Genomic DNA, 15,527 nt, shown 5'->3' with positions numbered 1-15,527 from the left:
TGGGCTACAATGTTTACGTTCTTTAACAAACAGGTATCTATTTATTCCAGCCTTTGAAATAAATTCTATCATTTTCCCTGTTACTGAGCAGGTAAACCAGCAGATGTGCAGTGCCCTGTTTTCTCTCTTGCTCCCTTCTTATGCAGTGCAGTGACATTTGCACTCTTCCAATCTGCAGGGATCATTGCAGAATTCATGAAGATAATCACCAATACTTCAACTATCTCTTTTGCCATTTTCTTCAAACACTCTGGAATGTACACCATCAGTTCATGGGAATTTATCAACTTTCATCTACAAATATATTCAAGATGCTTGTATTTCTATCACTGATTTCATGGTGTCAGTGTGTCTCAAAGTGCTTTACAGCTGATGAAACGTTATTAAAGCATAGTCACAGATATTAAACACGACAGTCAATTTGTGCACAGCAAAATCTGAAAAGCACATTAACCATGTTAGTGATGCTACTTGTTATATAAGTATTGGACCAGGCCCTGGAGAAAACTTGGACCAGGCCCTGGAGATGCAGGAGAATCGATGTTTCAAGCATAAGCCCTTCATGAGGATTCTCATTCCTGATGAAGGGCTTATGCCCGAAACGTTGACTCTCTTGCTCCTCGGATGCTGCCTGACTGGCTGTGTTTTTCCAGCAACACATTCTCGACCCTGGAGAGAACCTGTCCGCTCTTCACAACATGTGATCTTTTGAACCAACTTCAGAAGGCACTGGGCTTACCAACCCAAAGATCATCCAAAAGACTGCAGATTAATCTCTGAGTCATTGATATGAACAAAAGTCAGGAAAACAAAGTCAGGTGTATTAACACAACTATTATGAACAGGATTGCGCTGAGATATCAATCAAGAATCTGCACTCAGGCCTCTAGAGTGGAACTTGTATCCATTTCCAAACCACCCATTGCACCAAGGCTAGATCCTAGTAAGTCTGTGCTCTCTCCTATTGGAGTGAAGAGAGGAGGCGATACAACTGCAATTAATGAATCTCACATAATTACTGCCATACAGTCATAGAGTCATACAGCACGGAATCAGACATGGTCCAATTTGTCCATGCTGACCAAGTTTCCCAAGCTAAACTTGTACCACTTGCTTGTGTTTGGCCCCATATCCCTCTAAACCTTTCCTATTCATGCATCTGTCCAAATGTCTTTTAAATGCTGTAACTTTACCCGCATCTACCACTTCCTCTGGCACATATCAATCACCCTGTGTGTGAAAACGTTGCCCCTCAAGTCCCTTTTAAACCTTTCTTCTCTCACCTTAAAATTGATACGTGAATATTATCTTTCTCATCCACATGCTGTCCCTCAATGATGTTACCAGAAAATAAAACCTCAGGTTTCACAAGGACACTTATAACCTGCCACCTCAGCACCATCTCTCCTAACCCTTCTGTTGTCACTGATCAATCATGTTACCAGTCTGACTTTCAGTGCTGGATGATCAAAAATGTTCTTCAGCTAAATATTTGGAAGACAAAAACCTGTAATAAGCTCCGTTCCTTGACAACCACTTCTATCCCTCACCCTGGACACATTTTGTATGTCTTCACTTAATTTGGATATCACTGGCTCAGCCAGCATTCATTGCCCATTCATGATTACACGTGACTAGGTGGGGTTTGCCATATGTGTATGTGTTTATGTGTAATACAGATCACCTTTAAAGTCTCTATATGCTGCGTGTATACAATATTGTGACTCTGCCTTACATGAATTTACAGAAATCATTTAGTTCTTGTAATGATTGCTTCATAACCTATATAGTATTTCATTGCTTTAACTAAACTAATCCACTGAGTTAATTAATCCCTGACAATAGATTGATTATTAGACTATTATCATTAAAATGATATGGGGACCAGGATTGGTAAACATCATGATTTGAGGCTGACATGCTTGAGCAATCAGAAAACAAGTTAATCTACAGATTGAACACATAGAAAACCATCTTCAAACATGCTAAAGTGCATGAGCCAGCCTTTGATGTCTTTGTTAATTATATACAGTGTTGAAAACACAGCTTGCTGCTAAACAGACTAATCCCTACTGAGAGGCCAATTTATCTCATGCGAGAACGTTAAGTGATCAAGGTACAATGTTAGATTTATAGCAAGCTTTCCAGAAAATTCCCTAGCTTAAATTGGGACACAGCAGACTTCCTAAAAGAATACAAAATAAACAATGTTAACGTTTTGAGTACGGTGACCCTTCCTTAGAACCCGGACCTGAAGATTTAACTCTGATTTCTCTTCATAGATGCTGCCAGACCTGCTGAGCTTTTCCAGCAACTTCTATTTTTGTTTACAGCGTCCACAGCTTTTTTGGCTTTTACAAAATAAACAGTATTCAGAGTTATGTTTTCTCAATATGGATATATTGATGCAGAGAAGAAGCTATTAAGATTTGTTTAGCAATTGAGAACTAAGGTGTGCACAGAATTTATACATCAGGATTAACAAATGAAGAGCTAAAAATTCTCAATCCATATTCATCCACTAGAATTCATGTCTTTCAGACAGAAGTTGATTATATTTTGATCAGAAGCAGAGAAAAGATCTCAAACAAATTGCTGGAAAAGGTAAGCATATCTGGCAGCATTCGTGGAAAGAAATCAGAGTTAACATTTCAGGTCGAGCGACCATTCCTCAGTCCTACCAGACTTGCTGAGCTTTTCCAGCAATTTCTGGTTTTGTTTCTGATTTACAGCATCTGCAGTTCTTTCAATTTTTATTTCGAGACAATGTCTCATTATGTGATTTTTCAGATGGGGAGCTTGGAAGCAGAACTGTTGAGTTGGTGATTCCATCCATCTCCTGTAACAACTTTCTAGAAAAATTTGCCAGACAAACCAAAGACTTATTGTGTTGATGAGCTACAGCATTCGTTAATGGTAAACAAAGTTTATGGGTCCTAAGTACAAATGAGATGGTTCACAAAATCGATAGACCACCCAAAAATAGCAAGACATGAGGCAGCTGTGTCCTTTTGCATGCATAAAGGAAATCACTAGCTTTTAATCAATTTCGCTTGGCACATGACATGCCATCCTGTATTCCCAATTCCTCCGCCTCCGCCGTATCTGCTCCCAGGTGGACCAGTTCCACCACAGAACACACCAGATGGCCTCCTCCTTTAGAGACCGCAATTTCCCTTCCTACGTGGTTAAAGATGCCCTCCAATGCATCTCATCCACATCCCGCACCTCCGCCCTCAGAGTCCACCCCTCCAACCGTAACAAGGACAGAACGCCCCTGGTGCTCACCTTCCACCCTACCAACCTTCGCATAAACCAAATCATCCGCCGAGATTTCCGCCACCTCCAAACAGACCCTACCACCAGAGATATATTTCCCTCCCCACCCCTTTCCGCCTTCCGCAAAGACCGTTCCCTCCGTGACTACCTGGTCAGGTCCACGCCCCCCTACAACCCACCCTCCCATCCTGGCACCTTCCCCTGCCACCGCAGGAACTGTAAAACCTGCGCCCACACCTCCTCCCTCACCTCTATCCAAGGCCCTAAAGGAGCCTTCCACATCCATCGAAGTTCTACCTGCACATCCACTAATATCATTTATTGTATCCATTGCTCCTGATGCGGTCTCCTCTACATTGGGGAGACTGGGCGCCTCCTAGCAGAGCGCTTTAGGGAACATCTCCAGGACACCTGCACCAATCAACCACACCGCCCTGTAGCCTAACATTTCAACTCCCCCTCCCACTCTGCCGAGGACATGGAGGTCCTGGGCCTCCTTCACCGCCGCTCCCTCACCACCAGATGCCTGGAGGAAGAACGCCTCATCTTCCGCCTCAGAACACTTCAACCCCAGGGCATCAATGTGGACTTCAACAGTTTCCTCATTTCCCCTTCCCCCACCTCACCCTAGTTCCAAACTTCCACTTCAGCACTGTCCCCATGGCTTGTCAGGACTTGTCCTACCTGCTTATCTCCTTTTCCACCTATCCCTTCACCCTCTCCTCCCTGACCTATCACCTTCATCCCCTCCCTCACTCACCTATTGTACTCTATGCCACTTTCTCCCCACCCCCACCCTTCTCTAGCTTATCTCTCCATGCTTCAGGCTCTCTGCCTTTATTCTTGATGAAAGGCTTTTGCCCGAAACGTCGATTTCGCTGCTCCTTGGATGCTGCCTGAACTGCTGTGCTCTTCCAGCACCACTAATCCAGAACATGACAGAGGCAGTGCAATTGAACAAAAGCTGATAGAATTACTGACCCAAAAAGACCATGCACAAAGACCATGTTTAAGCCATCAAAAAGGCCATCTGGTGTCGCACCAGAGGCATAAACATAAAGTGATCGGCAAACCAGAATCTGATGATGTACTCGACAGGACAGAATGTTGTCTATTGTCACACTCAGTCTCAGGGAGAACATTAAGGTCAATGTTCTGCTTGACATGTTTGCAAAAATTCAGTTTGTCCGCCCTCAGAAAACTGGTGACCATTCAGCATCGATTAAGATTGACACAGGAATGACTGCCAAAATACCACCTCTTTGAATTCTAAAAAACATGCACCCACAGGCATGAGAAGCTAACTTTCAACTTATAACAGTCCACTAATTCCATGCGCAAGTCCAATTAGTCCAACAGACAGCGCAGATGTTCTATATTCTGAACTAACATGCTGTGACTTCAAACTCGTCACGATCTGTGGAGTCTGTCAGACAATTGAGATAAAAGAGAAATTGCAGAAGACTATTCAAAAAACACTTGCAGAACTGAATATGAAAGAACACTTCACTCTCTTCTGAATCAGTGGAGCTAAAATTCCTGCTATGGAGACAAAAATGAACATTCAAGAGGAAGAGACTGAAGTATGAGCTCAGGGAAATTCAGACTTGGGCTTCCTTTCTCTGAGGTGATTAAAACTTTCAGGGATACATTGCTCCACACGCAAGGATGTATGAAGAGCTATAAGCAAAAGGAAGCAGGATGAAATATGAGCTCTTTGTTATCGATGCATTGAAAATGCTGCTGTTTTACAGGGTGATTTGGAGCAACCTGCATGTAAACAGATCAGGTTCAGAAGAAGCAGCTACAGAAACATTAGCCTGAGCCCAAAGTAATACTGAAATGACTGACAGACATGCAAAAACAGGTGGAGATGCACAGAGTATACAACAAATCACTCATGAGGCAGTCCCTTCAGAATAAAAGCCAATAATCTGGTGAAGAGACTCAACCAGGACAGAGTAAACCAAACAAGCATTGAAGCAGCAAGTGGAACTGGTCTAGGTTTCAATAAACACAACGTTGAAGAGGCTAGACAGTTATTAGAGCAGGTTATGAAGGTGACAATATGCAACACAAGGGTATAACTGATAGAATTAGAAGTAGCCAGGGTACAAAGCCAGAAGCTCCAAAATAAGCTGGAAGCTCTTAAACAGATCGGTAATGGCAAGAAGATTTGAACAAATTGAAATAGCTTTAGGTGTGAGATCAGTCACTGGCTAATCTGGATCAAACTTTGGCTGAAATGTGTCAGAATCATAGAATCCCTACAGTGTGGAAACAGGCCCTTTGGCCCAACAAGTCCACACCGACCCTCCGAAGAGTATCCCACCCAAACCTCTTCCCTATTATTCTACATTTACCCCTGACAATGCACTTAACTTACATATCCCTGAACACTATGGGCAATTTAGCATGGCCAATTCATCTAACCTAGACATCGTTGGACTGCGGGAGGAAACTGGAGCACCTGGGGGAAACCCATGCAGACATGGGGAGAATGTGCAAACTCCACACAGTTGCCCATAGCTGGAATCGAATGTGGGTTCCTACCGGTGTGAGGCAGCAGTGCTAACCAATGAGCCACTGTGCCATCAGGATGAGCAAACTCTGGGACAGCAACAGAAGACCAAGAAAGAAAAGCTTCTCGACCCTCCACATATCTTTAATCTCCTTCAGCCTTCCTGTTCTCTGAGAATTCGGTGCTGTAACAATTCTGCAGTTGTGCATACTCTCAATTTTCAATGACTTCAACATTAATGGTTCTTCCAGGCTCTAAGCTCTGGAATTCCTCCCCACCACCCTTTCCTCTTTTAGGATGTCCCTTAAAATTGACTTCTCTGACCAAACCTTTGGACACCTGCCCTGAGATTTTCTTTCTCTGGCTCAGTATCAAATTTTTATTGATAATGCTCTTGAGTAGCACTTGAAGGACTTGCTATGTCAAAAACGTTTTAGAAATGTAAGTTGTTGCATTGTGAATTTTGAGAGTATCCTGAGGATGTTAAAGAGCCAAAGGCAATAGGCCTGAGTGCATACACTCAATAGCAACTATTGCGATTGTGTTTAAAATCAGTGATCAATGGCAAAATAATTACCCCCCAAGAGACAGAGTTCCAAATAACTCAATATTATCTAAATTACTTGGAACAACGATCATCATCTGAGAATAAACTGCATAATTAATCGATTGCTACTGTGTTTGACATGACTGGAGGAACACTCGACAGCTATTTTACTGAATCCAGTAAATTAGACAAAACTCCTTGAAACATAGTGATCAATTTCTACAGTGAAAAAGTGTCTTATTTACTTATAGCCACAGGCCATGATTGGTTTGTGATCTTATTGTCTTGACCCTGCTATGGGACAAAATCCACAGCAATGGGAAATCGTTGCTTTGACCAGGGGAAACTAGGCCAAACACTGCTTGATCAAGGGTCACAAGGTCAAGGCTAGGAATCCACTTTAAAATCACAAAATGCCCAACACTCACTGTTCAAGGTATGTTCTTTGAAGTCAACCAGAAAGATGCATTAGGACATATAAGAGACAAGCATGCCAAAGGTGATCTTTTGGAGAGACAGTCTCTATTTCCAAAGTTTTTTTTAAACTTGCTCATGGGAATGAAAATTGCGGTGCAGGGAATGCACAGCAGGTCAGGCAGCATCCGAGGAGCAGGAGAGTCGATGTTTTGGGCATTAGCACTTCATCAGGAATGGGGACCTGGGGGGGGGGCGGAGGGAGAAGAGGGCTGAGAGATAATGAGGAGGGTGGGGGTGGGGGTGGGGGTGGGGGGAAGGTAGCTGACAAGGCCATAGGTTGATGCAGATGGGGGGGTGTTCGTGATAGGTCAGAGAGAGGGTGGAGAGGATAGGTGGGATGAAAGATAGACAGGTGGGACAGTTCAAAAGGGTGGGGCTGAGTTGGAGGGTTGGATCTGGGATAAGGTTGGGACAGGGGAAATGAGAAAACTGGCGAAGTTGGTATTGATGTCGTGTGGTTGGAGGGTCCCAAGGTGGAAGAAGAGGTGTTCTTTCTCCAGGTGTCAGGTGGCTTGAATTTGGTGTTGGGGGAGGTCCAGGACTTGCATGTCTTTGGCAGAGTCGGAGGGGAAGTTGAAGTGGTTGGCCATAGGGCAGTACGGTTGTTTGGTTCATGTGTGTCCCAGGAGATGTTCCCTGAAACTCGCAGAACATTTCAGGACACATCCGCCAACTTGCGGAACGTTTTAGGGAACATCTCTGGGACATGTACACCAAACAACCTTATCACCCTGTGGTCAATCACTTCAACTCCATATCCCACTTTCCCAAGGACATGCAAGTCCAGGATCTCCTCCACCACCAAATCCAAGCCACCTGATGTCTGGAGGAAGAACACCTCATCTTCTGCCTTGGGACCCTCCAAGACCTGTGCTCCAGACTTTCTGCTCCCCTAGCCGAGCTGTTCCAACACTGTCAGTGTGGAAAATTGCGCAGGTATGTCTTGTACACAAAAAGCAGGACAAATCCAACCTGGCCAAGTACTGCCCCGCCAGTCTACTCTCGATCATCAGTAAAGTGATGGAAGGTGTCATCAACAGTGCTATCAAGCAGCATCTGCTCAGCAATAACCTGCTCAGTGATGCCCAGTTTGGGTTCTGCCAGGGCCACTCAGCTCCTGACCTCATTACAGCCTTGGTTCAAGCATGGACGAAAGGGCTGAATTCCAGAGGGGAGGGGAGAGTGGCAGCCCTTGACATCAAAGCCGCATTTGACCAAGTGTGTAATCAAGATGACCTAGTAAAAGTGGAATCAACAGATATCAGCTGATTGGAGTCACACCTGGCAAATGGTTGTGGTTGTTGGAGGTCAGTCATCTCAGCTCCAGAACATCTCTGCAGGAGTTCCTCAGGGTAGTGTCCTAGGCTGAACCATCTTCAGCTGCTTCATCAATTACCTTTCCTCCATTATAAGGTCAGAAATGGAGATGTTTACCAGTGATTGCACAATTTTAGCACCATTCACAAATCCTCAGATACTGAAGCAGTCAATATTCAAATGCAACAAGACATGGACAAAACCCAGGCTCAGGCTGACAAGTGGCAAATAACAACTGTAGCACAAAAATGTTAGGTAATGACCATCTCCACTACAGACAATCTAACAGCCACCCCTTAACATTCAATGGTGCTACCATCACTGAATCACTCGCTATGAACATCCTGGGAGTTACCATTGACCAGAAACTCAACTGGACTCGCCACATAAACACAGTGGCTACAAGAGCAGGTCAGAGGCTAGGAATACTACAGCATGTAACTCACTTCCTGACTCCCCAGAGTTTATCCACCATCTACACAAGTCAGGAGTGTGATGGAATACTCCCGACTTGCCTGGATGGGTGCGGCTCCAACAACACTCAAGAAGCTTGAAACTATCCAGGATAAAGCAGCCCATTTGATTGGCACCTCATCCACAAGCATCTACCCTTCCATCACCGATGCTCAGTAGCAGCAGTGTGTACTATCTTGAAGATGCACTGCAGAAATTCACCAAAGATCCTTAGACAGCATCTTCCAAACCCATGACCCATTTCCATCTAGAAGGACAAGGGCAGCAGATACATGGGATCACCATCACCCTCAAGCTTCCCTCCAAGTCACTCACCATCCTGACTTGGAAATATATCGCTGTTCCTTCACTGTTGCTGGGTCAAGTTCCTGGAACAACTAAGTGCATTGTAGGCCTTGCTATCGCACACAGAATGCAGCCGTTGAAGAAGGCAGCTCACACCACCTTCTCAAGGGCAACTAGGGATGGGCAATAAATGCTGGCCCAGCTAGCTACGTGCATGTTCCATGAGTGAATTAAAAAAACCTAAATTAGATTCCAGTCTGTAACTCACTCCCAAGATCTATTATTCTATATTTAAACCCGTGAATCCCTTGATTATATTCCAGCCAGTAACACTCTCATGGCTATCTGTTATTCTATAGTGCCTTTTGGGGAAGCAGTATTTTCAGTTCCAATGAGATCTGATGCTCTGCTATTTCATCGACAAGCTGTTTAAAATGATTTGCTTACTTGCTCTGATGCTTGGAGCCCTGTAGGTGAGCGTGAAACTGTTCCACCGAGTTCAGGATCACATTACAGATGTTGCAGGTGTAGCTGCTTTTCAAAGCTGTTGAAGAAAAAGACAGAAAAATGTAAGGACCGAGTCTCTCGGTTCGCTGAGTCGGGTTTATGCCTAAATCCCCAGGCTGTGGTTAAATTCCACTGGCCTTCCCTCCCAATTCCCATCTCTCTGCCATTCTCAGTTCCTGTACAATTTGACTGAGTGCCTGGTCCCAGGCTAGCACTTCCCCAGCCCTGCACTTGAAAATAAATGGGTCAAAGGCCAGTCCAGGCAATCAGATCAACCCAAGAATGAAGCTCCAGCTCTGAGTTCCAGTTTGACATGCAGAACGATACTTGCATTTGAGGGGTTGCGAATGACTCCTCATGGAGACAGTAGGAATGTAAGGACGTAGACAGAAGATGGAAGGTTGCTTACCAGGCAAAAAAAACCCAATTCTTCCAGTACTTCACAATGTTTTCCAAGGGCAGAGTGTGAATGGATCAATATGGCAGCCTTGTAATCAGCCAATGAATTCTTCCACTACTTCACACTGTTTTTCAGGGGAACACCAACAGCTTCTTTAACTGATTGCCACTCGATATGCTTCTCTTCACAAAACACCTCGGGAGATTTACTTTGTTCAAGATCGATGTAGGTTATTGCTGCACCTCACTGGCCATCGACCCATGTAGGAGTGGCCCAGCTACAACATATCTTGGCTTCCATTCTCACCCTCCCTGTGAGTAAGGGGTCCGCTCCATCTCTAGATGTTCATTCCCCCCCACCGACCTCACCCATCACATTCCCAACCAATCACCACCCAACTGAGTTGGAGGGTCAAATGCGTGCCTTAAGCACAAACTGGGCTGCAGGCTTTTAAAAATCAAGCCAACATTACATCGATGATACATAGAACATACGAAATAAGAAAAGATGCAGTCTATTCAGCCCCTTGACTGTGCGCCCCCATTCAATAAAACTATGGCTGCTCCAAATGTATTTCAAATTCCACTTTGTTGAAACTTTATTGCTGGAACAGCACAGCAGGTCAGGCAGCATCCAGGGACCAGGAGATTCGACGTTTCGGGCACAGGCCCTTCTTCAGGGCCTGAAGAAGGGCCTGTGCCCGAAACGTCGAATCTCCTGTTCCCTGGATGCTGCCTGACCTGCTGTGCTGTTCCAGCAATAAAGTTTCAACTTTGATCTCCAGCATCTGCAGACCTCACTTTCTCCTCTTCAAATTCCACTTCCCTGCCTACCCCTGAAAACCCTTGATTCCCTTTCCTAACAAGAATCTATTCACCTCTGACTTTAAAATAATCAATGATCTTCCAAGGCAGAGAGTTCCCTCTGAGAGAAAATCTCCTCATCTATCTCTTAAAAAGGTTACGTCTAATTTTACATAATCAACGCTCCCTAGCTCTGGACTCCCCATCTCCCCCCACTGTGAGATTGTAATATTTTGCAGCACTCTGTAGCTATTATTTTTGGGGTTTGCGATGAATTTGTGCTTTTATGTGGCTGCACTCCAACCCAAGGGGGGCTTGGTCCATAATTAAGCCATATGAAAGTGAAAACAAAGTGGACAAAAATTTGAAAGCAAGGTCGTTATGTTAAATTTATACAGAGCCATGTTAGACTGCTCCTTCTTTTGTTGTGTGGTTTTTTTTCGCTCATATCCATACATTTATATTCCGGACAGACTCCTGAGATCAAGAACTTCCTTCAAACTTGGGCTTCTTTATGACACATCAAGACAAAATACTATATGGATGGTTCTCAAGCTCTATCTTACTGTCACAGTATTGGAAGATTACTCCATGAACTCTACTGTCTCATACTGTCAATCTACTCCACGTGCTCCCCTGCATGTGATTTTAACGTTAGACTTCAGGCTTCACCCTAGCTCTCCATGTGTTTCTCTCTTCTGTCTTAACTTCTCCCATTCTATGTTATTTATGCCCAGTGAGGAGCAGCTCAGTAGCACCATCGCAATGTTGCTTCAGGGTCCTGCAGACCTTATACAACGTGCTTCATATCTCAGAAAGATGTCAGAATATGAGAGGAAAGAATTAAAGCAAAATTATGCAATTAAATCCATCAGAACATTTTGCACGCTGGGACTTTTATTTTAGTGATAATGATTTTTAAAATTATGAATGGGTTTTTAGAGTGGACAAGGGCAAGATTCTTCCCCATCTCGAGGAGAACAGAACTAGCGGCCACAGATACTAATAAAAACATTTGCCATCAGTGAAGGAGAGAAAGAGCCGGAAGTTGTTGGAGTTCATGCTCAGTGACTCTACCCTGTGGGTACCAGCACCAGAGTGACCACAAAGGTTCTGGATCAGGTCACCCTCTGTAGAACTGTTTTGTCTCTGGCAGCACAGCAATTGCCTCTTAGACTAATCTCATTGACATTGAGTCACAAGGGTGAATGGAAATCATTGTTCATGCACCTACTGCAAGTGGCCCTGTGTGGCAGGACATCAAACAGGGCTTGAGTATAACAATGAACACAGAGGACGAACTGACACTCATTGTCAAGACTCATGTGGTAACACTGACCTAGGGCAAATAATGACCTAGTGGAATTATCACTAGACAGTGAGGAGAATCCCCCTCATTCCAGATGATGAGCTCACACTCAAAACGTCGACTCTCCTGCCCCTCGGATACTGCCTGACTGGCTGTGCTTTTCCAGCACCACACTTTTCGACTATTAATCCAGTGACCCAGGTAATGTTCTGGGGATCTGGGTTCAAAGCCTGTCCTGGCAGGCAGTGACAGCTAATTCAATAATCTGGAATTACTGATGTCCTTGAGGGAAGGAAAGCTGCTGTCCTTACCTGTCTGGTCTACAAGTGACTCCAGACCCACAGCAACACAGTTGACTCTTAACTACTCCCTCTGGGTAATTAGGGTTGGTCCATCCATTGATGGATGGATTTTCTCTCCATACATAACCTTGATATACTGGGAGGAGGTGTGTGTGTGTGTGTGTGTGTGTTTAGTCATTCAGTCCACTGGATGCAAACAGCAGCCTGTTATACAGTAGCAAGCAGACCCACAATCAGGAAATTACAGTTGTCGTTTTCTCGTGATTGGTGGAGATGAGGAAGGACCTTTGATCCCCCTAATCTCATCCTTCCAGAATACAAAACCAGTCCTGTCCAATTAAAGCACTTGCCACTGCGATAACTGTGTCCAGTCTCTTAGCCTTGAACAGTCAGCTCCAGTTATAAAATCACAGGGCATTTCACAGATTGAGCAAGACTATTTTTTGCCATGACAAGGTCATACGACATTCATCCCATTATTAAATGAGAGAAGGACATTACACAATCTCGAATCTCGCAGCTTGGAAAATGCTGTCTGGCAGCGTTTATGCTTCAAACAAAACTGCTACCACTTCACTTCATCTCATCCTATCAATATATTCTTCAATTCCTTTCTTGCTCCTGTGTTATTTAGTTTCCCCTTAAATGCGTCTGCTAAACTCCTGCCCACACCCTCTAGTAACAATTCCACATTCCAACAACTCCCTTAGTAAAAAGGCTTCTCCCGTTGTGCAAACTGAATTGAATCGAATTGAATTAGCTTTATTGTCACATGTACTGAAATCAGTACAATGAAACGTTTACAGGGCCATCCGAGGTACAAAGGTACCGAGGTACAGATGCTTAAGAACAAATCCTTCGGAAAAGGAAGTAGAAGAATAAAGAAATATAAAGTCCAGCAATAATTTAGCAAAATAGAGAAATAAAATGTTCAGAAGAATTATCTTTCCAACCCAGTCCATGCCAGGACCTGGCCTCTAGTAACTGAAAAGTGACCTTCACCATGTGTCAAATTTATTAATATCTGTATCCATAGAATCATGCAGTCATACAGCATGGAAACAGACCCTTCAGTTCAACTCGTCCACGCTGACCCTAATCCCAAACTAAACTAGTCCCACTTGCACTTGGCCCATATTTCTCTAAATGTTTCCTATTCAAGTACCTATCCAGATGTATTGTAAATGTTGTAACTGTACCTGCATCTCCCACTTCCTCTGGCAGTTCATTTCACATATGAACCATCCTCTGTGTGAAAACAATGCTGCTTAGGTCCCTTTTAAATCTTTCCCCTCTCACCTTAAAATGATGTCCCCTAGTTTTGAACACACCCACCTTAGGGAAAAAGACCTTTGCTTACCATCTTATCTATGTCCCTCATGATTTTATAAACCTCTAGAAGGTCACCCTTTAACCTTCAACATTCTGGTGAAAAAAGTCCCAGCCTTTCCAGACTGTGTTTATATATATCTCAAACCCTCCAGTCCTGGCAGCATCCTAGTAATTTTTTTCTAAACACTCTCAAACTTAATAATATCCTTCCTAGAGCAGGGCCACCAGAACTGTACACCGCAGTCCAAAAATGGCCTCACCAACGTCCTGTACAACCTCAACATGATACCCCAACTCCTGTACGCAATGGTCTGAGCAATGAAGACAAGTGTGCTAAATGCTTTCTTAATCACCCTGTCTACCTGTGATGTAACTTTCAAAGAACAATGTATCTTAACCACTATGTCTCTCTGCTTGACGACACTGTCCAGGGCCCTGCCATTAACTGTATAAGTCCTGCACTTGTTTGATTTACTATAATTGTTTTTCAGATGCAGAATGGTTCAGGAATAATGTTCTAGCATACAGGACTTACCAGCAGCTTTGAGGCGTTTTTTTCTTACTCATTCACGGGATGAGGGTGATGTTGGCTGGGCCAACATTTATTGCCCAGAAGGCAGTTAAGAGTCACTCACATTGCAATGAGTTTGAAGTCCCATGTTGGCCAAAACAGGTAACAATGACAGTTTCCTTCCCTAAAGGATATTAGTGAACCAGATGGGTTTTTATAGTCATCATTAGACACTTAACTCCAGAATTTTATTGAATTCAAATTCCACCATCTGCCATGGCAGGATTTGAACCCAGGTCCCCAGAACATTACCTGGGGTCGCTGGATTAACAGTCCAGTGATAATACCGCTAGGCCATCAAGTCCCCTAATTCTTGAAACCTACATATCACTGATAAGGCCAACATTTATTGCCCACACCAACCGCTCTTGAGAATGTTATGGTGAGCCTTATTTTTAAATCATTGCAGCCGCAGTGTAGGTCCACAAACAGTGCTTTTATTCTGTCGTGGTTTGATACAACTGGGGGGATGATTGGCAATTTCAGAGGACAGTTCGCAGTCAGTCACACTGCTGTCAGTCTGGAGGCAAGTGTGGGTCAGATCAGGTAAGGACAGCCAATTTCCTCCTCTGAAGATAATTAGCGGTAGGTAGGCAGTAAATATGGAGTGCTTAAAATCAGGAATGCTCAGAAGGTCAGAATAGGAGGAGAGCTGAGATTTTGGGATTGCCATTGAGCTGAGTTAAGCACTCAGGACTGTGGAATGGGATCAGAATTTGTCCTTCTCATTCAATAATGTAATATAATCCGGGCTACGGTGGAAAGGACTGGCAGTGACTTTGCTGTATCCGTAAATACAACAAACATTTAATTAGAACCGCAAGTTCAAAAGTCCAGTGATTGAAAAGGATACAGTCACTAATTGACAGACACATTATTGCTTGACAGAAACTAAATATCCTTCATTTTTATCTCAACAACAGTAGAGCTGGTAATTTTAACCCAGACTTTAATAGCCTGAGATAAAATAGTGTAATGTATTCTATCTGTACTTTGCATGACTCTGAAGCAAAACTCCCTGCTAAGAGCCATTGAATGTGGTAATGAGGACTGGACATCAGATACACAGCACTGGGTTACTTAATGAACTGTGACAGAAAACAAACTCACACGGACCAGGGCTTGGACCAGTCAGTTCAAACAATGCTTCAAATCTTATCAATTCATGGAAAGTCCTGGAATATGAACATAGAAAGAGGCCATTCAGCCCATCATTCCTGTGAGAGAGTCATCCACTCCCTTTAGACCGACCCAATTCTTTTCTGCAAGTTTCTGTTGAATGTGCTCCTCTTATTGTTTCAGATTACAACAACTCACTGTGCAAACAAAATTCTCCCTATACTGCTTCTTTTTCTTTCAACCCTCGGACACTTACCCTTCTGCCAATGGGAACAGTTTCTCCT

The 15,527-nt window shown here is 43.8% G+C and overlaps 1 protein-coding gene across 3 annotated transcripts in view; it reads right to left on the bottom strand.

Moving 5' to 3' along the window:
• The window catches only part of LOC122561310 (zinc finger matrin-type protein 4), a 383,561-nt gene that overhangs the window by 86,445 nt on the left and 281,589 nt on the right, over positions 1-15,527 (bottom strand). For all 3 annotated transcript variants that reach the window (XM_043712992.2, XM_043712994.2, XM_043712993.2), the window contains one exon: positions 9,348-9,444. In XM_043712992.2, the coding sequence (XP_043568927.2) occupies positions 9,348-9,444 (97 nt within the window). The remainder of the gene's footprint in view (positions 1-9,347; positions 9,445-15,527) is intronic.

This window comes from Chiloscyllium plagiosum, unplaced genomic scaffold (genome assembly GCF_037043375.1).
Source record: "Chiloscyllium plagiosum isolate Xiang-an unplaced genomic scaffold, Cpla_swu_hap1 HiC_scaffold_22, whole genome shotgun sequence".
In the NCBI taxonomy this organism is placed as follows: Eukaryota; Metazoa; Chordata; class Chondrichthyes; order Orectolobiformes; family Hemiscylliidae; genus Chiloscyllium; species Chiloscyllium plagiosum.
Note: the sequence above shows the minus strand (reverse complement) of the source record. Positions and strands in the feature narration are given on the sequence as shown.